The following is a 24,417-nucleotide window of genomic DNA, read 5'->3' as shown; positions in this document are numbered from 1 at the left end:
CTGCACTCCTCTGATCTCCCCTCTTTTAATTAAGAATGCCCTTCAGTAGATGTCCATTCAACTCAGAGCACAGCGCTAATGATTTTTTCACTGTGGGCTGTGAATAAATAGATGATTTTTTTTTCTCATGTAGCTGAATATTTGGTGCAGGATGTGGAGAGGGTGGATGTATCAAAGACAGAGAAGCATTTGCAAACATACACTTTAGAGGTTTTCCAAAGAATGCATCTTTCTAATCCATTAGTGCGTCAATGTCGTTATTTATCGACCCGCACGCTATAAGATGCATTTGACTGTCCGTGCTCGCCAAACTCAGGAATGAAACCTCAGGTCATTATGATTTTGCCTCTTAGATAAGAAAATCTGCAAAATCATTCTGTTAATATTGCTTGTTTCTTAGCAGGATTTAAAGTCACTGGTTGCTTTTTAGGAAAATAGTCGCCAGAAAGGTCAAAACAGTGATTTTTTTTATTGCCCTACACTTCTCTAACAAACGACTCTCACCTCTTCCAGGGTTTGCCCGGCCCTCCAGGCGAGAAGGGAGAGAACGGAGACGTTGGAGCCATGGTGAGTGTTTGAGAATGAAATGCATTTTTGTATTTCATAATAATAATAATGATGTAAATGCCTGTCTTTTAACAGGGTCCTCCTGGACCACCAGGCCCTCGTGGCCCCCAGGGACCAGGTGGAGCCAGTGTAAGTTTGTTTTCTCTGTTGTAAATGTCAACACTTGTATTGCTCTTATTGCTTCACTGTAAAGTATGCTTCATCCACAGGGAGCTCAAGGCCCCTCCGGTGGAATTGGAGGACCAGGAGCTGTCGGTGAGAAGGTGAGCAGGTTTTCCACGTATTGTGTTATATCATGAGGGTGTACAATCCAATAAGACCAATTCTTGCTTTTCGTTCAACAGGGAGAAACTGGAGAGGCCGGCAACCCAGGACCACACGGAGAGCCAGGTTCAGTCGTAAGTCCTTTCCACACCAAATTCGAATGTCATCTGAGATATTGTAAATGGTGTTGAAGTATCAGTATGACCCTTTGGTGTGTGTTTTTCTTGTTCAGGGCCTCCGAGGAGAGACCGGAGAGAAGGGAGAAGCTGGACCTCCTGGAGCTGCAGGACCCGCCGGGGCCCGCGGACCACCTGGAGATGATGGTCCCAAGGGTAACGCTGTATGTGCAACTTGTTCGACATCACCACATCAATAATTTTTCCAAGTTAAAATGCTGAGTCATTTTTTCACTGTCTCTGCAGGGCCCTGCTGGCTTCCCAGGAGATCCTGGTCCCCCTGGTGAACCCGGTGCCGCTGTAAGTATTAAATAATTTCTAATTTATCCGTAATAATCTAGGCGGTGGTGTTTGCTTAAGCACCAATGTCGTCATGACTCATTATTCTGCACCATGTATTTTGCGGAGCAAGAAATTTGCACTGATTTGAATGTTTGGAAAATGTCTCATTTAGGGCCTTGACGGTTTAGGAGGTGACAAGGGAGACGATGGGGAGGCCGGTCAACAGGTATGTTGTGACATGTCTGAAGATAAATTATCAACATGTTACAGTAGGTTACAATTTTTTTCTTACTCTATTTAGGGTCCCCCAGGTCCTTCTGGCGAGGCCGGCGTACCAGGACCTCCTGGCAAACGGGTGAGGAGACAATTTTAAAAATAGGCCATGTTGAATTTCAATGTGTGCCAATGCATGCACATGTTTGATGATGGCCCTAATAGCACATGACGACACAAGGGTGCTGATGACCTGAGGCGGTTAGGACAGCTTTTAGCTTTTAGCATGTTTAGAACATAATGGGAAATCTCTTTCAAGGTCACCGCTCGCACGAGCCGGCATTGGATTAAATGACAGCGGCATCAATAATTGTGTGCGTGTTTGTCCCCCTGAAGGGACCCATTGGACCAGCAGGACAGGAAGGACGACAAGGAGAGAAGGGATCCAAGGTAAAATGTGGATTTAAGAGCAAAATAAATGCCTATTCGCATTTGATCAGTCCTTGTTAGAAATAATACCTGACAATTTTAGCCCGCTGTCTACTAAGATCTCGCAATGTTAGCATGCCTACTGTTAGCATGCCTACTGTTAGTATTTAATCAATTCTCACAATATTATTCGATATGCCTAAAAACAATGCCTTTACCACATTAACACTCTTTTTTTTCCCCCACAGGGAGAAGCTGGAGCCGAAGGACCTCCTGGAAAGACCGGTCCTGTGGGAGCCCAGGGGCCCGCCGGAAAGGCTGGTGCCGAGGGTCTTCGAGGAATCCCTGGCCCTGTTGTGAGTCTTGAGTTTTGATTTATGAAAGACTGGTTGTGATGAGTATTAAACTGTTAATGTTATCCGCATCTGATGCACATGCTATATTATTTCATCTTAGGGTGAGCAAGGACTTCCTGGTGCTTCTGGAAAAGATGGACCTCCTGGACCTCTTGTAAGTTTTTAAAAATAGCTCAATGCAGGTTGTTTTTTTTTTCCACTCATCATCGTAACTGTCCACAGGGACCACCTGGACTTCCTGGTATGAAAGGCGCCTCTGGATTCAAGGGAGAGAAGGTAAGATGCTAATGCTTAGTATCGCTAATCCCATGAGAAAGAATAATTGACACATTGTATGGAGTTGTTTTATTTTATTCAGTAAGTTTGTTTTGATTCGTTCACGGACAGGGTCACCCCGGTCTCATCGGTCTCATCGGACCGCCTGGAGATTTTGGAGAGAAGGGAGACAGAGGTCTGCCTGGACCGCAGGGACTTGGTGGTGGCAAGGGTGAAGCTGTGAGTTCATATTAGATTGACTTCTCAAACAATGTTATCACATTCTAATTTATGCTTTTGTGTCTACCCTTAGGGTATTGTGGGTCCTCAAGGTCCTCTTGGTCCTCCTGGTCCTCCCGGTATTCCTGTAAGTTGTATTTTTGTACATTTTATTCTTACCCTTTTCTACCTTCATATTCTCTCATCTCAACTGCTTTATTTTTATTTTTACCAGGGAGCTCATGGACAAAAAGGCTCCAAGGGATCAAACGTAAGTTGAGATTTAAACAATCACTAATTCGTCATTGCAGGTAATGGATTATTTTTAAAGTGTTTGTGATGTTGCTTTTTTTTTTGCCTTCAGGGTGGAGCAGGTCAAAAAGGAGACCCTGGAGTGATGGGACCACCTGGACCTCCTGTAAGTTTCTCTTGTTTTAATGTGTCAAAAAAAAAAAAAAAAAAACTAATGAGCTAGCACAAGAAATTAAGAAATCAGTCTTCACTCAACTCTTCGGATGCAAATCATAGTCCCTGGACAAATGCTGGAAAAAATATGCTGGACAAAATAATTAGCATTACTCTTAGCATTTGACATCAACTGTTCTAACAGCAAAAACACCAAACGTTTTTCTTGTGCCCCGCAGGGCCCAGCAGGCGACATCATCCAGTCGCTGCCAATCCAGCACGCGTCAAGGAAGAACAAGCGGCATGCCGAGGAGCAGGCGGACGAGGCGGCGGACGACTACAGCGTTGACGGCCTGGCTATGGAGGACGTTTTTGGCTCCCTCAACAACCTCAAGCAGGACATCGAGCGCATGAAGTTCCCTCTGGGTACCGCCGACAACCCCGCCCGCACCTGCAACGACCTGCGCCTCAGCCAGCCTGACTTCCCTGATGGTAGGCATTAGCATCAATATATTTTGCCAATATAGTGAGTTTTTTTTCTTCATCTTCATGCTTGCCCCCCCATCAGGTGAATACTGGATCGATCCCAACCAGGGCTGCATCGGAGATGCCATTAAAGTGTTCTGCAACTTTACGGCGGGCGGCGAGACGTGTATCAACCCAGACAAGAAGTCCTCAGGGGTGAGTGTCGGAACGGAACGCGCCGCAGTGTGAAGACATCGCAGTGACCGTCGGCGCGTGTTCTCGTTGTTCTCCGCAGGTCAGAATATCCAATTGGCCCAAGGAGACACCTGGTTCCTGGTTCAGTGAATTCAAACGTGGAAAGATTGTAAGTCAAACTTGTAGACTCTCTTCAGAAATAGCAGCATGTTAGCATTATCCGGCATTGACTTGATCCTCCTCCTCGCCGTGCAGCTCAACTACATGGACGTGGCCGACAACAGTATTAACGCAGTGCAGATGACCTTCCTGAAGCTTCTGAGCTCATCGGCACGCCAGAACTTTTCCTACGTGTGCCACCAGTCGGCGGCGTGGTACGACGCCAAGACCGACAGCTACGATAAGGCTCTGCGCTTCCTGGGCTCCAACGACGAGGAGATGTCATACGACAACAGTCCCTTCATCAAGCCGCTCCTCGACGGCTGCGCTGTAAGTCCTCCACAACAAAACAATATTCAATTGCTAACATCTGTCATTTCAATTGGTAACAACTGTAATTGAAAAATAAACTTTCAAACCAAATTTGAATTTCAAATGAGAGAGGCTAACGTTGACATGTGGTGTGTGCAGTCCAAGCAGGGCTACTCCAAGACGGTTTTGGAGATCAACACCCCTCGCATCGACCAGCTGCCCATCCTGGACGTCATGCTCAACGACTTTGGCGACTCTAACCAGAGGTTCGGCTTTGAAGTCGGCCCCGTCTGCTTCCTCGGCTAGACCCCTGCCCCCTCCTCCCTCTCTGAAACCCCTCCCAACCCCTGCCTCCCACCTTAAGCCCCTTGCCCCCCTGCCGTCCCTCCCCTCCCCCCACTGACGGACAGGGTCGGACGGCGCAAAGCAAAGAAGATGAAAGATGTGGCGAGTGTCGTCGTGGCAACCCTCCGTGGGGTAGCAATCACATGACTGAGAAGTTAGTCAGAGAAAATTAAAAAAAGGACTTTTGATGGCGTGGTGGGCGGACGCGCTCGACCACAGATGTGCGTTTGCGCAAAACACTCAAGGTGCTACACAAAATGCTTTTTGATGAAACTGTAATTATTATAATAATTATTATTATTTTGTACAATATTGTGCCTTTCTGAATCCACCACCATTAAGAGACTTTGCATGTGTCCCAGCTCATAAATTTTGTTCCCTGTTAAAGTGTTAAGAAATTATCCAACCCGGACGTACAGCACGTTTGAACAAATTTGTAAGTATCAAAAAGTTTGTAAATAAAATTATGACAGCAGGCAAAAGTGCAACACAAAAGACATAGTATTTTTTATTGACTTATTGGGAAGTTGAGCCATAATAAAAAGTAATATAAATATTTTCCAAAAGTTCTTATTCTGTATACCTCAAACAAACGTGGGCCATAGTTGTTTGTTCTAGAATACATTTTTTTGCAAGAAGAAATGTTCTTTGGTGTTAATTTACCACCCAAAAAGCCTTGTTGACTTATTGTGTGCCTTTTAAAAATATTAAAACTGGATTCTGAAACTGGATGTTAATATTGGTCAGTTTTTTTCCCACCAGGGATAAAGAATACAAGCCTGTGAATGTTATCTTTTATTATTTTATTAACTGAGCCTGCGCCGTTCGTAACCAATAAATATCGCAAGTCGAGGACCCCGTGTCTCTCTGACCGACGGTCTTCTCGCCGGTGATGGGCGTCGGGCTGCGCACGAGCGGGCAGCTGCCTCTTGGCTTGGACGCACCGTCGCAAAGCGGAGGCTAGTAATGTGCATTCCAATTATTATAAGTGAACTGAATCTTTAGAATCAGTTCACACGAAAGATTCGTTCAAACAAATCGTTCAACAAATCGCACTTTTCACTTTATCTTAAGCTTTTTCCCTAATGAAGTGGCCTGTGATTAGGTACACTTCATGGACACTTCAATAGGTACACTACACGAGGTAAAAAAATAAAGTGTAGCGAACGATTTGGTGAACGATTCTTTTGAACAAATCTTTTGAGTGAACCGATTCTAAAGATTCGGTTCACTTAAAACTGGAATACACATCACTAATACAAAAGACTGCAGACGGCAGGTCGAGATAGCCGAGTGGTTGTTGTCATGGGCGCTTGCTCGGTAAGAACATGGTTCGATCTCTGATGTGAGCATGTACTCAGTGGTACTTTCAGAATTGGAACCTCCTTTTGTATGCAAACAAATGCAAGTATTTATGTGTACATGTATTATGTACATAAAGTGGCCCCGCCCCCAAGTTGGCAGCGCAAACCAATGGATCACGCCCAATCCCTAGGGGGCGGGGTGAAATCCAAACGTGTAGTGGGCGGGGCGAAGAGACTTAGGGTTTTAAAGTAGGGTTTAAAGCTAGGGTTAGAGTTAGATTCGTTCAAACGAATGCTCAAACTTGGCAAATAAAAATTGATTTGATTTGAAAGTGAAAAATGCCACACCCACCCTCACCCCCACTTTCTGATTGGCTGTTTGATCCGTGACGTCACTTGGACACTCCATTAGGTACACCGCCATTTTCAGGTGTACCTAATAACAGGCCACTTCATTAGGGAAAAATCATGGCCAAAGCTTAACTTAAAGTGAAAGGTGTCACAACCGCCCTCCCCCCCACTTTCTGATTGGCTGTTTGATCTGTGATGTCACAAGGACACTCCATTAGGTACACCGCCCTTTTCAAGTGTACCTAATAACAGGCCACTTTATGAGGGCAATATCATGGTCAAAGGTCACAGGTGTCAAGCTCTAGTCCTCGGGGCCGCGTTCCAACATGTTTCCCAAGATTCCCTCGAAAAGATCTAAAGATCTTTGTAGCCATGAGGGAAAAACTTGTGGTGGACCCGTTTGAAAATCATTGATTTGATATGACTCAAGAATTGTCTCTGTGCAACGGTGTGGTGTTTCTTAGCAACTGACTTGAAAATGAGTCCACGGGAGCACTGCAACGGCGGCAGAATTTTTGCAAGAACAATTCATTTTAGGATGAACTCTCGATACAAATATTTTCATTTGATTGAAGGCAATGGCGTTAACCACTCGACCAGAGCCTGCTCGGAAACCAAAGGAGACTTGGTCATATTGATAGGGTATCCTCCATCCAAACATGTTCGGTGTTGAAAGTTTCAACGGATAGTCCGAAGCAACCCTTTCCACAGTAGTCACCATGACAGGCGACCACCTGGTGGCGTCAGTGTGCCGAGCGCCGTTGGACGATCAGGAGAAGAAGATTTGAGTCGACGGATGTGACGTCAGGGCTTTAGGTCAATTGAAGACAGGTGTGCTCGCTCAAGGGGCGTTATCATATGCAGGTACCACCGAGCGCGGGTCGGCGGCGGACGGTTTCTCAGGTAAGCGAGCATGCTAGCAAATGTTTGTCATCTCCTGCCGTTTCTCACGACGGCACGCTTTGTTGCTTTTTCTCACAAGCCTTTTTTTTTTTTAAATTTATTTTGTTTGTCGCAGGATTGTCGTACTCTCGTGACTCTCCACCGCGACGGTGGGCCTGGAGGTAAATTGTAGGCCGCAGGCCATTTAGCCCGTGAGCAAATATTTGCAGTTTCTTACGATGCCATTTATTATTTCTTGCAGGATTTTCGCTGTCTAGGGAGTGCTTGAGGTTTCGGCACGGCACGCCACAATCCACTTTGCGTCGCGTCGCGTCGTTGCGCGTTTTGGTGGTATTTTAAATGTCTTTCGCGGTTGTTTTTTTTTCATGCTGGCCAGCATTTTTTTTCATTCGTCTGTCTGTAGACGGTTCGTAAATGACGCCGCCGATAAGCGCGTGTTTGTCTGACTATAGGAAATGTTAGTTTGACTCTAGTCAACTTAACCATTTTTTTAATTATTTTATATGATGCGTGTGCCATTTCCGTGTCATGCAAACTGGTGAATGCAAACTGGTGAATGCAACGTATATGTCACGTCATGTCCAAATCGGACCAAATCCATTCAAAGATGGCGCCCGCCCGCTCTCGTTCCGTTACGCAACAAACATTTGCCCGGGTTATTTTCTCCCGTCTTGGACGCCGCCAACCTGGATCATCTGTCCAATGTGAGGGGAGTTGATGAATGATGAAATTAAAATATGAATTATAATCCTGAATAATTATCATAATTTACTAAAATGTGATGATTATATATTTTTTCAAATGTAAAACTCTACTTAGAATGTATCAAATTCAAAGATGAACTATAATTTTGATCAATTATCATAACTTACTACAATATAATATTTTTTTTCAAATGTAAAACTCCTAGTATGTATAGTTGTTGGTAAAAAATCATGCCATTGGCACTCGACTCAATGTCTATTTTTGTTGCAATCATTTGCTTGTCTTTTGTAGCACTAAAAACTGCCGCCCAGCCAGCATCCTTCTATACAAAGCAAGCAGGAGGCTCTTGAAGGAGCACTTTCAGTGATGTTGAGGACACTGAGGAAGAGTAGTCCTAAATCAGGTGAAAACCTGTTTTTGTCAAGTTTCAACTTCCCAACACACAATGGTTGTCGAGTTTTAGCTTCCCAGCACACAATTAATGGCTGTCTGTGTTTTTGTAGGCTGCAAGAGGAGCCGAATGGGACAATTCCATATGAAAAGGCACAATGGCCTATCCAAAGGAGCCATGGCCTATCCAAAGGAGCCATGGCCTATCCAAAGAAGCCATGGCCTATCCAAAGGAGCCATGGCCTATCCAAAGGAGCCATGGCCTATCCAAAGGAGCCATGGCCTATCCAAAGGAGCCATGGCCTATCCAAAGGAGCCATGGCCATATGCAAAGGAGCAAAGGAGCAATGGCCATATGCAAAGGAGCAAAGGAGCAATGGCCATATGCAAAGGAGCAAAGGAGCAATGGCCATGTGCAAAGGAGCAAAGGAGCAATGGCCATGTGCAAAGGAGCAATGGCCATATCAAGTCAAGAATCAAGCATCGCGCTGCAAAAGTCGACGTGTGCGGATCATGTGCCCAGGAGGGGGCAGTGTGGTTGCCTTTGGTTATGGGTGCACGACGGAAAGGTTGCAGGTGTGGACAGTGTTTAGGGCTCTGATGGTTGGTCTTGCTTTCGAGGTGCGCTGTGGTTGTGGCTGGTCTGGATCCAGCGTTGTCTTGTGCTTGGTTGCCATTGACGGCCCACTTAGGGGAGGACGTGGTTCCGTGGATGGACACAAAACTGAACTTTGACGTGGAGCTGAATGTCCAATTTTGCCATACGACTTGTACCATTGTGTATCTTTTTCTAACCTGCCACTGTCGTAGTTGCTGCGTTCTTTGTTCTTTCCCCTCGGTGTAGGGTGGCGTCGGAGCGAGCCGATCCCGAATGTCCAATTTTGCAATTTGACTTGTGACATTTTCCTTTTCTAACCTACCACTGTTGCACTTCCTCTAACCCTAACCTACCACTGTGGTACTTGTGTTCTTTGTTCTCCCCTAGGTGTTGGAGCGAGACAGTCACGTTGTGTCTTTTTCTAACCTAGCACTGTCGTGCTTGATCGAAGCCTAATGTACCACTGTGCGTCCTTTGTTCTCTAGGTGTAGGGGGCGGTGTTGGGGCGAGCCGGTCCACGGTGAAGACTTAATGATGTGAGCAGCGCCCAACTCATAGCGTGTTCTACCTTTTGCAGGCCGGACGCAAAAGGGGGGTGCATGGCCCGATTCGACCCGGTGACCGTCACCAAGAGTACCTAACCGCTGTGATCAAGTAAGCAAGTGACCTACAACTTGGGGTGCTCTTTGAGTTTCTAACATTTGTTTCTGTTTGTGCAGATGGCGACCGGGACGCGACACGATCTGCTCAGAGGTGGACGGACCGCTGTGGCATCGCTCTGAAGTAGCAGAGTTCTGAGGGAGACCCGCTTCCCTGGAGGCGTCGACCTGCGCAGCTTCAGCATGTGAAATGGTTTTTTTCTTTTCTTTTTAGTTCACACCGGCGGTGTCCAAATGTCTGTTTGAGGGCTGCATACTGAATCAAATTGAGAATTCTTTGACACAAATTCATTCAATCAATCACAAAATGTTGCCATTCATATTTTGTGCTACAGAGTAGTGTTGCGTTCATTCGTGTGGTGTGTTGATCAAGTTGGCCCGAGGCTACCATTTGGACACCAATGGTGACGTGTGTGTGTAGGGCTGCACCTGGATTGGAAAACCGTCATATGGTGGTATAGGTCGTTGACATGCACTTTAGGAAAACAAAGATTTTTTTCTATTCATGTGGCAAATGAAACATGTTTTCTGGCCTCCTAACTATTTGTAATGAGTTTAGAAGATAACAAGTCATTGATGCAAGTTAAAGTTAACTGGTCTAAGTGATGTCATTGCGATCAAATAGTTCCTCTCCATCCTAGAATTTTGCACAACTTTGCTCAATGCTGTGGTCTGGCCCAATACTGCCATATCGTTGGTATTCCAAAATGTTGTGCAGCCCTCATTGAGTGCCAAACGCGCAGCGACGGCAAGCCCAAGCGACGGCAAGCGCAAGCGACCGCGCAGCGACGGCAAGCGCAAGCGACCGCGCAGCGACGGCAAGCGCAAGCGACCGCGCAGCGACGGCAAGCGCAAGCGACCGCGCAGCGACGGCAAGCGCAAGCGACCGCGCAGCGACGGCAACCGCAAGCGACCGCGCAAGCGACGGCAAGCGCAAGCGACCGCGCAAGCGACCGCGCAAGCGACGGCAAGCGCAAGCGACGACGCAGCGAGACTTTTGTGCTTGTCTTGCAAGGTGGAAGAGACGATGTATGAAACGAAGGCCACCAGACCCGCAATTGGTGAGCGGGGTGCAAAGGAAGGAATCACCCAAAGAAAGCAGTCGCCAAGTGTTGAAGAGGAGCCTGATGCATGACTGGCCAAGGCTGGCCAGAGGCGGTGACATGGCAATCCAATATGCAACGCACTTGTTAGTTTTAATTTCATTTCCTCATTTGTCTGCCATTCAGGGTTGCCGGGGCGGCGGATGGGACGAGCGCCAGCCTGCACCCAGAGGGACTGGGCTGCACCCACAAGACCAGGGAGGGGGCAGGTCATGAGTACGTTGACAGATGTGAGCCGCATGCAACTGAGTGCCGTTTGTCTTTTTGCACTTGTGCGAGGCGGAAGACGAGTCCAACACCGGCCGGAGCAGACCCGGACCTTGGCCCGTGACGAGCGGCCCACACGAGACTGATGGGTGCAGATGAGGCCAGCGTTTCAGGGGAGTATGACTTTGTTTCTTCTTTTGTGCATTCCCTACCCCTGTCTGTTTGAATAGGGTAACTAGTAGCACGCACGGGCAATTGGGTTGCTGTGACCCTCTAGATACAAATTGACATAGTAGACAGCCCCTGCCTCTCTCCCTGCCACCCCCTCTCTCGCTCTCTTTCTCCAATGTGCCCGGCAGTACCTGTATGGCCTGGTGCGCTCAGGGTGGAACGTGCACAGCAAAAGCAAGCCTAAGCCTAACACAAACCCTAACCACAGCAAGAGCAAGCCTAACCCTAAGCCTCAGCACAGCAAAAGCAAGCCTAAGCCTAACACAAACCCTAACCACAGCAAGAGCAAGCCTAACCCTAAGCCTCAGCACAGCAAAAGCAAGCCTAAGCCTAACACAAACCCTAACCCTAACCACAGCAAGAGCAAGCCTAACCCTAAGCCTCAGCACAGCAAAAGCAAGCCTAAGCCTAACACAAACCCTAACCCTAACCACAGCAAGAGCAAGCCTAACCCTAAGCCTCAGCACAGCAAAAGCAAGCCTAAGCCTAACACAAACCCTAACCCTAACCACAGCAAGAGCAAGCCTAACCCTAAGCCTCAGCACAGCAAAAGCCAGCCTAAGCCTAACACAAACCCTAACCCTAACCCTAACCCTAACCACAGCAAGAGCAAGCCTAACCCTAAGCCTCAGCACAGCAAAAGCAAGCCTAAGCCTAACACAAACCCTAACCCTAACCACAGCAAGAGCAAGCCTAACCCTAAGCCTCAGCACAGCAAAAGCAAGCCTAAGCCTAACACAAACCCTAACCCTAACCAGAGCAAGCCTAACCCTAAGCCTCAGCACAGCAAAAGCCAGCCTAAGCCTAACACAAACCCTAACCCTAACCACAGCAAGAGCAAGCCTAACCCTAAGCCTCAGCACAGCAAAAGCAAGCCTAAGCCTAACACAAACCCTAACCCTAACCCTAACCACAGCAAGAGCAAGCCTAACCCTAAGCCTAAGCACAGCAAAAGCCAGCCTAAGCCTAACACAAACCCTAACCCTAACCCTAACCACAGCAAGAGCAAGCCTAACCCTAAGCCTCAGCACAGCAAAAGCCAGCCTAAGCGTAACACAAACCCTAACCCTAACCACAGCAAGAGCAAGCCTAACCCTAAGCCTCAGCACAGCAAAAGCAAGCCTAAGCCTAACACAAACCCTAACCCTAAACACAGCAAGAGCAAGCCTAACCCTAAGCCTCAGCACAGCAAAAGCAAGCCTAAGCCTAACACAAACCCTAACCCTAACCACAGCAAGAGCAAGCCTAAGCCTCAGCACAGCAAAAGCCAGCCTAAGCCGAACACAAACCCTAACCCTAACCACAGCAAGAGCAAGCCTAACCCTAAGCCTCAGCACAGCAAAAGCAAGCCTAAGCCTAACACAAACCCTAACCCTAACCACAGCAAGAGCAAGCCTAACCCTAAGCCTAAGCACAGCAAAAGCAAGCCTAAGCCTAACACAAACCCTAACCCTAACCACAGCAAGAGCAAGCCTAACCCTAAGCCTCAGCACAGCAAAAGCCAGCCTAAGCCTAACACAAACCCTAACCCTAACCACAGCAAGAGCAAGCCTAACCCTAAGCCTCAGCACAGCAAAAGCAAGCCTAAGCCTAACACAAACCCTAACCCTAACCACAGCAAGAGCAAGCCTAACCCTAAGCCTCAGCACAGCAAAAGCCAGCCTAAGCCTAACACAAACCCTAACCCTAACCACAGCAAGAGCAAGCCTAACCCTAAGCCTCAGCACAGCAAAAGCAAGCCTAAGCCTAACACAAACCCTAACCCTAACCACAGCAAGAGCAAGCCTAACCCTAAGCCTCAGCACAGCAAAAGCAAGCCTAAGCCTAACACAAACCCTAACCCTAACCACAGCAAGAGCAAGCCTAACCCTAAGCCTCAGCACAGCAAAAGCAAGCCTAAGCCTAACACAAACCCTAACCCTAACCACAGCAAGAGCAAGCCTAACCCTAAGCCTTACCTTAGTCAAGGTTGGGGGGGTGCTAGTGAAATTTTTCCCCTTGCCTAAACCACCACAATATGTCTGCCTTTCAGGATGGCTGGGGCGGTGGATCGGACGAGTGCCTGCACAGAGGGACTGGACAGGACCGCGAGACCAGAGGGTAATAATAAAAAACTTTATTTGTAGAGCACCATTCATACAAGAAATGCAGCTCAAAGCACTTAACAACAAAGAAAGAAATTATAAGCATTGAATTCTTCATATAGGAACAGACATAAAAAGAAAACAAAAACATTCATGTATGCATACGCAATTAATAAAGGCAGCTTAAAATAGGAGCAAGCTTTAATAGACAGGTAATAAGTACGTCCACAGAAGTGCACCGCGTGCAACAGAGTGCCGTTTTTCTTTTTGCAGTGGCACGAGGCGGAGGAGGAGTCCAAACGTCAAATACCGGCCGGGGGGGAGCCAACCTTCGCCCGTGATGAGCGGCCAACACGAGACGGACGGGTGCGGATGCGGCGAGGGCAGAGCGCCCAGCCAGCATTTAAGGGGAGTATGACTGTTTTTCCTTTTGTGCTTTCTTTCTTTCCCTCCCTCCCTCCACTTTTTCACTGGGTGTGCACACTGGCCGTTTGCATGAGGCCTCTCTTTCTCAGCGCTGCGTCATTTTGCAATATTGTTGTTTTATTGTTATTGTGTTTTTTAAATACATGAAGTGAACTGTTTGTACTGTAATTGTGTGTGGGTGTACCTCTGAACCTGAATTAAACTGTGAACTGAATTCAAGTGGTCCATTTTAAACATTGGCATGGGCAGTCTATTGTGCATACAAACTGAAATCATTTGAGACATTCTCAATGACAAGACATTTGTAAAGTTAGTCTCAAACCAAATTGTCTTGTTAATTATGCAGTGTCAGGCTTTTTATATTTTTTTACTACACAAAGAAAAGCTGCATGCATTCTAAATTGTTGACAAAAGCCAAGTAGCCAGACACCCATAGATGCAAACGACAAGCGTACAAATGGTGTCTTTTGCGATCAATAAGTCATCTTTGGCAACCCTGGTTTAAAATGGCTACCGAACTCAGAATCTTGCAGAATGTTGGTACATTTTTCTGTACGAGTAAAAGCAGGTATTTTAATCTCGTCGGAGCCATTTTTTGGTTTGTTTTGAATCGTCATGCATCATGTGGGCATTCTTGTGAATAAAATCAACAGTGGTGTGTTTGCTTCCTGTTGGTGGTCTTGTAAATAAAGTCAACTTTGGTGTCAGTCATCATTCGCGATGTGCCTCAATCGATGGTGCATCTCTTGAATGTGAAACTTCTTGCACGTTTTGTTGCAGGGCTGGGCGTCCCCATTGGCTGACTACAAAGAAGGCTGTTTCTCTACAGTCCAGGTTGTTGCTGAGGTCAATTGAATGTGTAAACATAGCGTGTAATGTTTAGGACCTTGGCTTTCCATTCAAAGCACAGTTTCTTAACTACACGGCCAGCCTCGGTACATGTACTGGGTGGTATCACCCAGTTCAGAGTAAAGTGAAGGCCAGAGTGGTCGTCTTAATACCAGCATCCTCATGAAATTGACCATATCAGAAAGGCTAGATGAATTCCAAGTGCTACCACCGGGTGGCAGCATATTTACCTCAAGCTGTCTGGTGCTGGGTCAACCTAATACACAATATTTGCCTCAACCTGTCTGACACTCTATTGAACTGTATGCAATAATTTTTAACTTGAAACAACTACATTACAAATTGTAGGCGCCCTAATTAGACAGCTGGGTCAATGTGACCCGTCTTTTGCGGTTTGTTTTGCCCAAAGCAACCTAACAAATACGCATAGGTACTGCCGCTATCTCGTCGATGTGCATGTCTCTAAAATGTACAAAGCAAATTCATTTGCATAATAAACTTACAAACCAAGCAATGCTTCTTTCTAGGTCTCCTCATGTCCTCAGCACTGCAAACTTTTGTGCCGGTACACCATATGAAGTAAATGACGGAATGTTTTTTTTTTTTTACACCTCTAATGTGTATCAAGCATACCAGATGATGTTTTAGAACAGCCTAGAATATTAAGTTACAAAAAGTTAAAAAAAAGTTATTGATTATATATTTGCTCCAAGGAGGCAGTATTGACAAACGTCACCTCCTTCATAGTCTGCGCATTGTTTTGTGCTTCGCAGCGCGGTGTAGACAGCAGGTAGCGTGGGGGGCGCAGGCGGCGCAGGCGGCAGGGGGCGCAGGCGGCGCATGCAGCAGGGGTGGGGAATCGAACCCTGGATCTCAGGTGTTCGAGCGCAGCGACGGAGCCACTCGCCAAGCGTGGCGAGCTCGGCAGTGACCCCGCTTTCACTTCGAGTCATTCTTATACCTTCAGTATTGCGCTCCGCGCGCGCTGGGTAAGTACAAAAGAGAACTGGCGGCCACCAGCTGCCATGTCACGCTGGCCGACCGGTTCGTGATACGGCCTCATGCCCCGTACAGCCCTGGTTCGATCCCAGTGGTGGGAACTTTCTCCGGCCCACTTTTGTAAGCGTCTGAATACATGCATATAGGTTGCATGTCGACGCATTTATTTATGTGTAAACGCCCAGTGTGGCCCCGCCCACCTGCAGGCGGGGCGATGCAGCTGGCCCCGCCCCCATCGAAATGGCCCCGCCCCCTGCCCTACAAAAAGACAGTAGGGTAGGGGGCGGGGCGAAGCCCCTGCCCTACAAAAAGACAGTAGGGTAGGGGGCGGGGCGAAGCCCCTGCCCTACAAAAAGACAGTAGGGTAGGGGGCGGGGCGAAGCCCCGCCCCCTACCCTACTGTCTTTATATACAGTATATATATATACAGTATATATATATACAGTATATATATATATATATATATATATATATATATATATATATATATATATATATACTGTATATATATATACTGTATATATATATACTGTATATATATATACTGTATATATATATACAGTATATATATATATATATATATACAGTATATATATATACTGTATATATATATATACAGTATATATATATATATATATATATACTGTATATATATATATACTGTGTATATATATATATATATATACAGTATATATATACAGTATATATATACTGTATATATATATACAGTATATATATACAGTATATATATATACAGTATATATATATACAGTATATATATATACAGTATATATATATATATATATATATATATATATATATATATATATATATATATATATATATATATATACTGTATATATATATATATATATATATATATATATATATATATATATATATATACTGTATATATATATATATACTGTATATATATATATATATATATATATATATATATACTGTATATATATATATATATATATACTGTATATAAAGACAGTAGGGTAGGGGGCGGGGCTTCGCCCCGCCCCCTACCCTACTGTCTTTTTGTAGGGCAGGGGCTTCGCCCCGCCCCCTACCCTACTGTCTTTTTGTAGGGCAGGGGCTTCGCCCCGCCCCCTACCCTACTGTCTTTTTGTAGGGCAGGGGGCGGGGCCATTTCGATGGGGGCGGGGCCAGCTGCATCGCCCCTCCCACTTGCGGGCGGGGCCACACTGGGCGTTTACACATAAATAAATGCGTCGACATGCAACCTATACGCATGTATTCAGACGCTTACAAAAGTGGGCCAGAGAAAGTTCCCACCACTGGGATCGAACCAGGGTTGTACGAGGCATGAGGCCGTGTCACGAACCTGTCGGCCAGTGCGACACAGCAGCTGGCGGCCGCCAGTTCTCTTTTGTACTTACCCAGCGCGCGCGGAGCGCAATACTGAACGTATAAGAATGACTCGAAGTGAAAGCGGGGTCACTGCCGAGCTCGTCACGCTTGGCGAGTGGCTCCGTCGCTGCGCTCGAACACCTGAGATCCAGGGTTCGATTCCCCACCCCTGCTGCCTGCGCCGCCTGCGCCCCCTGCTGCCTGCGCCGCCTCCTCCCAGTGACGCCTGCGACCACTATGAAGGAGGTGACGTTTGTCAAAACTCCCTCCTTGGAGCAAATACATAATCAGTAACTTTTTTAAACTTTAGTAAGTTTTTTTTAGCGGCAGTATTTATGTGTATTTGTTAGGTTGCTTTGGGCAGAACAAACCGCAAAAGACGGGTCACATTGACCCAGCTGTCTAATTGGGGCGCCTATCATTTGTAACGTACTTAAAAATTAAAATGATTAAAAATTATCACGTAGAGTTAAACAGAGCATCAGACAGGTTGAGGCAAATATCTAGCATGTGGTTTAGACGTCTATCAAGCAAATGAGTTTGTTTTGTACTTTCAACACACATGCACATTGGCGAGATAACGGCAGTACTTCTTTATTTCTTAGGTTGTGGGCAAAACAACAAAAGGTGCATCACATTGACCCAGCATCAGACAGGCTGAGGCAAATATGCTGCTACTCGGTGGCAGCACTTGGAATTCATCTAGCCTTTCTGATATGGTCAATTTCATAAGGATGCCGGTATGAAAAACACTCTGGCCTTTACTTCACTCTGAACTGGGTGGTACCACCCAGTACATGTGCCGAGGCTGGCCGTGTAGTTACGCAACTCTGCTTTGAATTGAAAGCTAAGGTCCTGGAAGTTACATGCTATGTTTATAAATTCAATTGACTATAGCAGCAACCTGGACTGGACAGCAACAGCCTTTCTTGTAGTCAGACAGCCAATGAAGACATCAAGCCCTGTAACAAAACATGCAAGAAGTTTCACATTCAAGAGATGCACCATCGATTGAGGCACATCGTGAATGATGACTGACACCAAAGTTGACTTTATTTACAAGACCACCAACAGGAAGCAAACACACCACTGTTGATTTTATTCACAAGAATGCCCACATGATGCATGACGATTCAAAACAAACCAAAAAATGGCTCTGACCACATTAAAACAGCTTTTACTCGTACAGAAGAATGTACCAACATTCTGCAAGATTCTGAGTTCGGTGGCCATTTTAAAGCAGGGTTGCCAAAGATGACTTACTGATCGCAACAGAGACCGTTTGTACACTTGTCGTTTGCATCTATGGGTGTCTGGCCACTTGGCTTTTGTCAACAATTTAGAATGCATCCAGCTTTTCTTTGTGTAGTTAAAAAAAATAAAATAGAAAGCCTGACACTGCATATTTAACAAGTCAATTTTGTTTCAGCCTAACTTTACAATTGTCTTGTCATTGAGAATGTCTCAAATGATTCCAGTTTGTATGCACGATAGACTGCCAATGCCAATGTTTAAAATGGACCACTTGAATTCAGTTCACAGTTTAATTGCAGTTCAGTGGTACACACACAATTACAGTACAAACAGTTCATTTCATGATTAAAAATACAACAGTAAAACAACAATGTTGCAAAATGACGCGGCGCTGAGAGAGAAAGAAAGAGGCATCATGCAGATAGCCAGTGTGCACACCCAGTGAAAAAGTGGAGGGAGGGAGAGAGGGAAGGAAAGAAAGGACAAAAGAAAAAAACAAAGTCATACTCTCCTTAAATGCTGGCTGGGCGCTTTGCCCTCGCCGCATCCGCACCCGTCCGTCTCATGTCGGCCGCTCATCACGGGCGAAGGTTGGCTCCCCCCCGGCCGGTATTCGACGTTTGGACTCATCCTCCACCTCGTGCCAGTGCAAAAAGAAAAACGGCACTCTGTTGCATGCGGTTCACTTCTGTGGACGTACTCATTACCTGTCTATTAAAGCATGCTCCTATTTTAAGCTCCCTTTATTAATAGCGTATGTACACATGAATGGTTTTGTTTTCTTTTTATGTCTGTTCCTATATGAAGAATTCAATGCTTATAATTTCTTTCTTTGTTGTTAAGTGCTTTGAGCTGCATTTCTTGTATGAAAGGTGCTCTACAAATAAAGTTTTTTATTATTACCCTCTGGTCTCGCGGTCCTGTCCAGTCCCTCTCTGTGCAGGCACTCATCAGATCCAGTGCCCCAGCAATCCTGAAAGGCAGACATATTGTGGTGGTTTTTGCAAGGGGAAAAATTTCACTACCAACCCCTCCCCCCCCCCCCCCCCCCAACCTTGACTAAGGTAAGTTTGAATCAGGTAACTAGCGGCACGCACGGGCTGGCGCATGTCTCATACGGCCCTCCCGCATTGGAGCGATCCGGGTTATGAAATGTTTAACCCCTTACAAAAAGGGAGGGAGGGAGGGAGGGAGGGAGGGAGAGAGAGAGAGAGAGAGAGGAGATGAGAAGAGGCTTTGGTGCGCACTTAAGCGCAACCGGCCAGTTCCCCCTGAGTAGAGCTGGCTTGGCCCCGAGTGGAAACAAAAGAGGAAAACGTGACCTCACGGACAGTGTCACGGAGAATCTCCTTGTCCTCGACACCGTCGACGACACTGGGACCCAGTCTGGCAGACATTATACCCTGGTATTCCACAAAGGGCAAGGTATAGCCACGTTCCACCCTGAGTGCACCAGGCCATGCAGGAACTGCCGGGCGCGTTGGAGAAAGAGAGCGAGAGAGGGAGGGAGGGGGGCAGGGAGGGGGTGTCTACTTTGCCGATTCGTATCTAGAGGGTCACAGCAACCCAAGTGCCCGTGCGTGCTACTAGTTACCCTATTCAAACCGACAGGGGTAGGGAAAGCACAAAAGAAAAAGTCATACTCCCCCAAAACGCTGGCTGCATCTGCACCCATCAGTCTCGTGTGGGCCGCTCATCACGGGCCAAGGTCCGGGTCTGCTCCGGCCGGTGTTGGACTCGTCTTCCGCCTCGCACAAGTGCAAAAAGACAAACGGCACTCAGTTGCATGCGGCTCACATCTGTCAACGTACTCATGACCTGCCCCCTCCCTGGTCTTGTGGGTGCAGCCCAGTCCCTCTGGGTGCAGGCTGGCGCTCGTCCCATCCGCCGCCCCGGCAACCCTGAACGGCAGACAAATAAGGAAATCAAATTAAAACTAACAAGTGCGTTGCATATTGGATTGCCATGTCACCACCTCTGGCCAGCCTTGATCAGTCATGCATCAGGCTCCTCTTCAACACTTGGCGACTGCTTTCTTTGGGTGATTCCTTCCTTTGCACCCCGCTCACCAATCGCGGGTCTGGTGGCCTCCGTCCACCGGCTCTTCGTTTCATACATCGTCTCTTCCACCTTGCAAGACAAGCACAAAAGTCTCGCTGCGCCGTCGCTTGCGCTTGCCGTCGCTTGCGCTTGCCGTCGCTTGCGCTTGCCGTCGCTTGCGCTTGCCGTCGCTTGCGCTTGCCGTCGCTTGCGCTTGCCGTCGCTTGCGCTTGCCGTCGCTTGCGCTTGCCGTCGCTTGCGCTTGCCGTCGCTTGCGCTTGCCGTCGCTGCGCGGTCGCTTGCGCTTGCCGTCGCTGCGCGGTCGCTTGCGCTTGCCGTCGCTGCGCGGTCGCTTGCGCTTGCCGTCGCTGCGCGGTCGCTTGTGCTTGCCGTCGCTGCGCGGTCGCTTGCGCTTGCAGTCGCTTGCAGTCGCTTGCCGCCGCTGCGCGTTTGGCACTCAATGAGGGCTGCACAACATTTTGGAATACCAACGATATGGCAGTATTGGGCCAGACCACAGCATTGAGCAAAGTTGTGCAAAATTCTAGGATGGAGAGGAACTATTTGATCCCAATGACATCACTTAGACCAGTTAACTTTAACTTGCATCAATGACTTATCTTCTAATTACATTACGAATAGTTAGGAGGCCAGAAAACATGTTTCATTTGCCACATGAATAGAAAAAAAATCTTTGTTTTCCTAAAGTGCATGTCAACGACCTACACCACCATATGACGGTTTTCCAATCCAGGTGCAGCCCTACACACACGTCACCATTGGTGTCCAAATGGTAGCCTCGGGCCAACTTGATCAACACACCACACGAATGAACGCAACACTGCTTTGTAGCACAAAATATGAATGGCAACATTTTGTGATTGATTGAATGAATTTGTGTCAAAGAATTCTCAATTTGATTCAGTATGCAGCCCTCAAACAGACATTTGGACACCACCGGCGTGAACTAAAAAGAAAAGAAAAAAGTCCATTTCACATGCTGAAGCTGCGCAGGTGGACGCCTCCAGGGAAGCGGGTCTCCCTCAGAACTCTGCTACTTCAGAGCGATGCCACAGCGGTCCGTCCACCTCTGAGCAGATCGTGTCGCGTCCCGGTCGCCATCTGCACAAACAGAAACAAATGTTAGAAACTCAAAGAGCACCCCAAGTTGTAGGTCACTTGCTTACTTGATCACAGCGGTTAGGTACTCTTGGTGACGGTCACCGGGTCGAATCGGGCCATGCACCCCCCTTTTGCATCCGGCCTGCAAAAGGTAGAACATGCAATGAGTTGGGCGCTGCTCACATCATTAAGTCTTCACCGTGGACCGGCTCGCCCCAACACCGCCCCCTACACCTAGAGAACAAAGGACGCACAGTGGTACGTTAGGCTTCGATCAAGCACGACAGTGCTAGGTTAGAAAAAGACACAACGTGACTGTCTCGCTCCAACACCTAGGGGAGAACAAAGAACACAAGTACCACAGTGGTAGGTTAGGGTTAGAGGAAGTGCAACAGTGGTAGGTTAGAAAAAGAAAATGTCACAAGTCAAATTGCAAAATTGGACATTCGGGATCGGCTCGCTCCGACGCCACCCTACACCGAGAGGAAAGAACAAAGAACGCAGCAACTACGACAGTGGCAGGTTAGAAAAAAATGCACAATGGTACAAGTTGTATGGCAAAATTGGACATTCAGCTCTACGTCAAAGTTCAGTTTTGTGTCCATCCCCGGAACCACGTCCTCCCCCAAGTGGGCCGTCAATGGCAACCAAGCACAAGACAACGCTGGATCCAGACCAGCCACAACCACAGCGCACCTCGAAAGCAAGACCAACCATCAGGGCCCTAAACACTGTCCACACCTGCAACCTTTCCGTCGTGCACCCATAACCAAAGGCAACCACACTGCCCCCTCCTTGGCACATGATCCGCACACGTCGACTTTTGCAGCGCGATGCTTGATTCTTGACTTGATATGGCCATTGCTCCTTTGCTCCTTTGCATATGGCCATTGCTCCTTTGCATATGGCCATTGCTCCTTTGCTCCTTTGCATATGGCCATTGCTCCTTTGGATAGGCCATTGCTCCTTTGGATAGGCCATGGCTCCTTTGGATAGGCCATGGCTCCTTTGGATAGGCCATGGCTCCTTTGGATAGGCCATGGCTCCTTTGGATAGGCCATGGCTCCTTTGGATAGGCCATGGCTCCTTTGGATAGGCCATTGCTCCTTTGGATAGGCCATTGCTCCTTTGGATAGGCCATCGCTCCTTTGGATAGGCCATCGCTCCTTTGGATAGGCCATTGTGCCTTTTCATATGGAATTATCCCATTCGGCTCCTCTTGCAGCCTACAAAAACACAGACAGCCATTAATTGTGTGCTGGGAAGCTAAAACTCGACAACCATTGTGTGTTGGGAATTGAAACTTGACAAAAACAGGTTTTCACCTGATTTAGGACTACTCTTCCTCAGTGTCCTCAACATCACTGAAAGGGCTCCTTCAAGAGCCTCCTGCTTGCTTTGTATAGAAGGATGCTGGCTGGGCGGCAGTTTTTAGTGCTACAAAAGACAAGCAAATGATTGCAACAAAAATAGACATTGAGTCGAGTACCAAAGGCATGATTTTTTACCAACAATTATACATACTAGGAGTTTTACATTTGAAAAAAAATATATTGTAGTAAGTTACGATAATTGATCAAAATTATAGTTCATATTTGAATGATACATTCTAAGTAGAGTTTTACATTTGAAAAAATATATAATCATCACATTGTAGTAAATTATGATAATTATTCAGGATTATAATTCATATTTTAATTTCATCATTCATCAACTCCCCTCACATTGGACAGATGATCCAGGTTGGCGGCGTCCAAGACGGGAGAAAATAACCCGGGCAAATGTTTGTTGCGTAACGGAACGAGAGCGGGCGGGCGCCATCTTTGAATGGATTTGATCCGATTTGGACATGACGTAACATATACGTTGCATTCACCAGTTTGCATGACACGGAAATGGCACACGCATCATATAAAATAATAAAAAAATGGTTAAGTTGACTAGAGTCAAACTAACATTTCCTATAGTCAGACAAACACGCGCTTATCGGCGGCGTCATATACGAACCGTCTACAGACAGACGAATGAAACAAATGCTGGCCAGCATGAAAAAAAACAACCGCGAAAGACATTTAAAATACCACCAAAACGCGCAACGACGCGACGCGACGCAAAGTGGATTGTGGCGTGCCGTGTCGTGCCGTGCCGAAACCTCAAGCACTCCCTAGACAGCGAAAATCCTGCAAGAAATAATAAATGGCATCGTAAGAAACTGCAAACATTTGCTCACGGGCTAAATGGCCTGCGGCCTACAATTTACCTCCAGGCCCACCGTCGCGGTGGACGTGACGTTGCCGAGTCACGAGAGTACGACAATCCTGCGACAAACAAAATAAATTTTAAAAAAAGGCTTGTGAGAAAAAGCAACAAAGCGTGCCGTCGTGAGAAACGGCAGGAGACGACAAACATTTGCTAGCATGCTCGCTTACCTGAGAAACCGTCCACCGCCGCCGCCGGCCCGCGCCCGGTGGCACCTGCATATGATAACTCCCCTTGAGCAAGCACACCTGACTTCAATTGACCTAAAGCCCTGACGTCACATCCGTCGATTCAAATCTTCTTCTCCTGATCGTCCAACGGCGCTCGGCACACTGACGCCACCAGGTGGTCGCCTGTCATGGTGACTACTGTGGAAAGGCTTGCTTCGGACTATCCGTTGAAACTTTCAACACCGAACATGTTTGGATGGAGGATACCCTATCAATATGACCAAATCTCCTTTGGTTCCCGAGCAGGTTCTGGTCGAGTGGTTAACGCCATTGCCTTCAATCAAATGAAAATATTTGTATCGAGTATATTTGTATTGTATATTTGTAAACGTGCTTTTGTTGTGCAATTAAATTTTTTTTTAACCTCGTGTAGTGTACCTACACATATTGTCATATAAAATGTCTGATTTTTATGTTTTAATTGGCGAATATAAAAACAAGGAATAAGACGCCAGACACGTTTTAACATAAATGTTTATTAAAAATAATAATATCAAAAGCAAATTTCAAACCAGCAATCTAATGTGAAATTGCAGTAGATATATTGGATAACAATATTTAGGCGTATTATAGGTATACACGTTATTTAAAAACGACTATAAGTGTTATACTACGACACAAGTGTTTACCAGCTCAGTGGCCTAAGAGGAGAGTGTCCGCCCTGAGACTGGGAGGTTG

General features: G+C 46.7%; 2 protein-coding genes and 2 long non-coding RNA genes across 9 annotated transcripts in view; 3 read left to right on the top strand and 1 right to left on the bottom strand.

Moving 5' to 3' along the window:
- The window catches only part of LOC148387477 (collagen alpha-1(XI) chain-like), a 98,361-nt gene extending 92,990 nt beyond the window's left edge, over positions 1-5,371 (top strand). For all 5 annotated transcript variants that reach the window (XM_088397133.1, XM_088397132.1, XM_088397134.1 and 2 more), the window contains 21 exons: positions 514-567; positions 643-696; positions 777-830; positions 912-965; positions 1,064-1,171; positions 1,254-1,307; positions 1,462-1,515; positions 1,591-1,644; positions 1,899-1,952; positions 2,180-2,287; positions 2,388-2,441; positions 2,510-2,563; positions 2,675-2,782; positions 2,856-2,909; positions 2,997-3,032; positions 3,126-3,179; positions 3,406-3,658; positions 3,735-3,847; positions 3,927-3,995; positions 4,082-4,315; positions 4,457-5,371. In XM_088397133.1, the coding sequence (XP_088253259.1) occupies positions 514-567; positions 643-696; positions 777-830; positions 912-965; positions 1,064-1,171; positions 1,254-1,307; positions 1,462-1,515; positions 1,591-1,644; positions 1,899-1,952; positions 2,180-2,287; positions 2,388-2,441; positions 2,510-2,563; positions 2,675-2,782; positions 2,856-2,909; positions 2,997-3,032; positions 3,126-3,179; positions 3,406-3,658; positions 3,735-3,847; positions 3,927-3,995; positions 4,082-4,315; positions 4,457-4,603 (1,824 nt within the window). In that variant the 3' untranslated portion in view covers positions 4,604-5,371. The remainder of the gene's footprint in view (positions 1-513; positions 568-642; positions 697-776; positions 831-911; positions 966-1,063; positions 1,172-1,253; positions 1,308-1,461; positions 1,516-1,590; positions 1,645-1,898; positions 1,953-2,179; positions 2,288-2,387; positions 2,442-2,509; positions 2,564-2,674; positions 2,783-2,855; positions 2,910-2,996; positions 3,033-3,125; positions 3,180-3,405; positions 3,659-3,734; positions 3,848-3,926; positions 3,996-4,081; positions 4,316-4,456) is intronic.
- A 1,746-nt stretch (positions 5,372-7,117) lies between these two features.
- LOC148387476 (uncharacterized) lies at positions 7,118-9,872 on the top strand. 2 transcript variants are annotated; one of them, XR_015862754.1, is made up of 6 exons: positions 7,118-7,200; positions 7,316-7,361; positions 7,442-7,530; positions 8,197-8,308; positions 8,409-9,547; positions 9,613-9,872. It is a non-coding gene; the product is annotated as an uncharacterized LOC148387476 (long non-coding RNA). The 2 variants fall into 2 exon arrangements; XR_015862753.1 differs by having other exon boundaries at positions 7,442-7,904.
- Positions 9,873-11,007: 1,135 nt separating this feature from the next.
- On the top strand, positions 11,008-13,817 carry LOC148387475 (uncharacterized). The gene is made up of 3 exons (XM_088396538.1): positions 11,008-11,049; positions 11,159-13,193; positions 13,451-13,817. The coding sequence occupies exons 1-2, from the start codon at positions 11,008-11,010 to the stop codon at positions 13,097-13,099; spliced, it is 1,983 nt and encodes a 660-aa protein (XP_088252664.1). The 3' UTR covers positions 13,100-13,193; positions 13,451-13,817.
- Positions 13,818-19,124: 5,307 nt separating this feature from the next.
- Positions 19,125-23,932, bottom strand: LOC148387474 (uncharacterized). The gene is made up of 7 exons (XR_015862501.1): positions 23,680-23,932; positions 23,511-23,568; positions 22,975-23,430; positions 22,576-22,687; positions 21,316-22,476; positions 20,064-21,250; positions 19,125-19,989 (listed from the first exon to the last, which is right to left on the bottom strand). It is a non-coding gene; the product is annotated as an uncharacterized LOC148387474 (long non-coding RNA).
- Between the last annotated feature and the right edge of the window lie 485 nt (positions 23,933-24,417).

The sequence above is a fragment of the Syngnathus floridae genome, chromosome 14, assembly GCF_059516105.1.
Source record: "Syngnathus floridae isolate MCC-2025c chromosome 14, RoL_Sflo_1.0, whole genome shotgun sequence".
Taxonomy (NCBI): Eukaryota; Metazoa; Chordata; class Actinopteri; order Syngnathiformes; family Syngnathidae; genus Syngnathus; species Syngnathus floridae.
The sequence above is the reverse complement of the archived record's forward strand: the minus strand, read 5'-3'. Positions and strand labels throughout refer to the sequence as shown.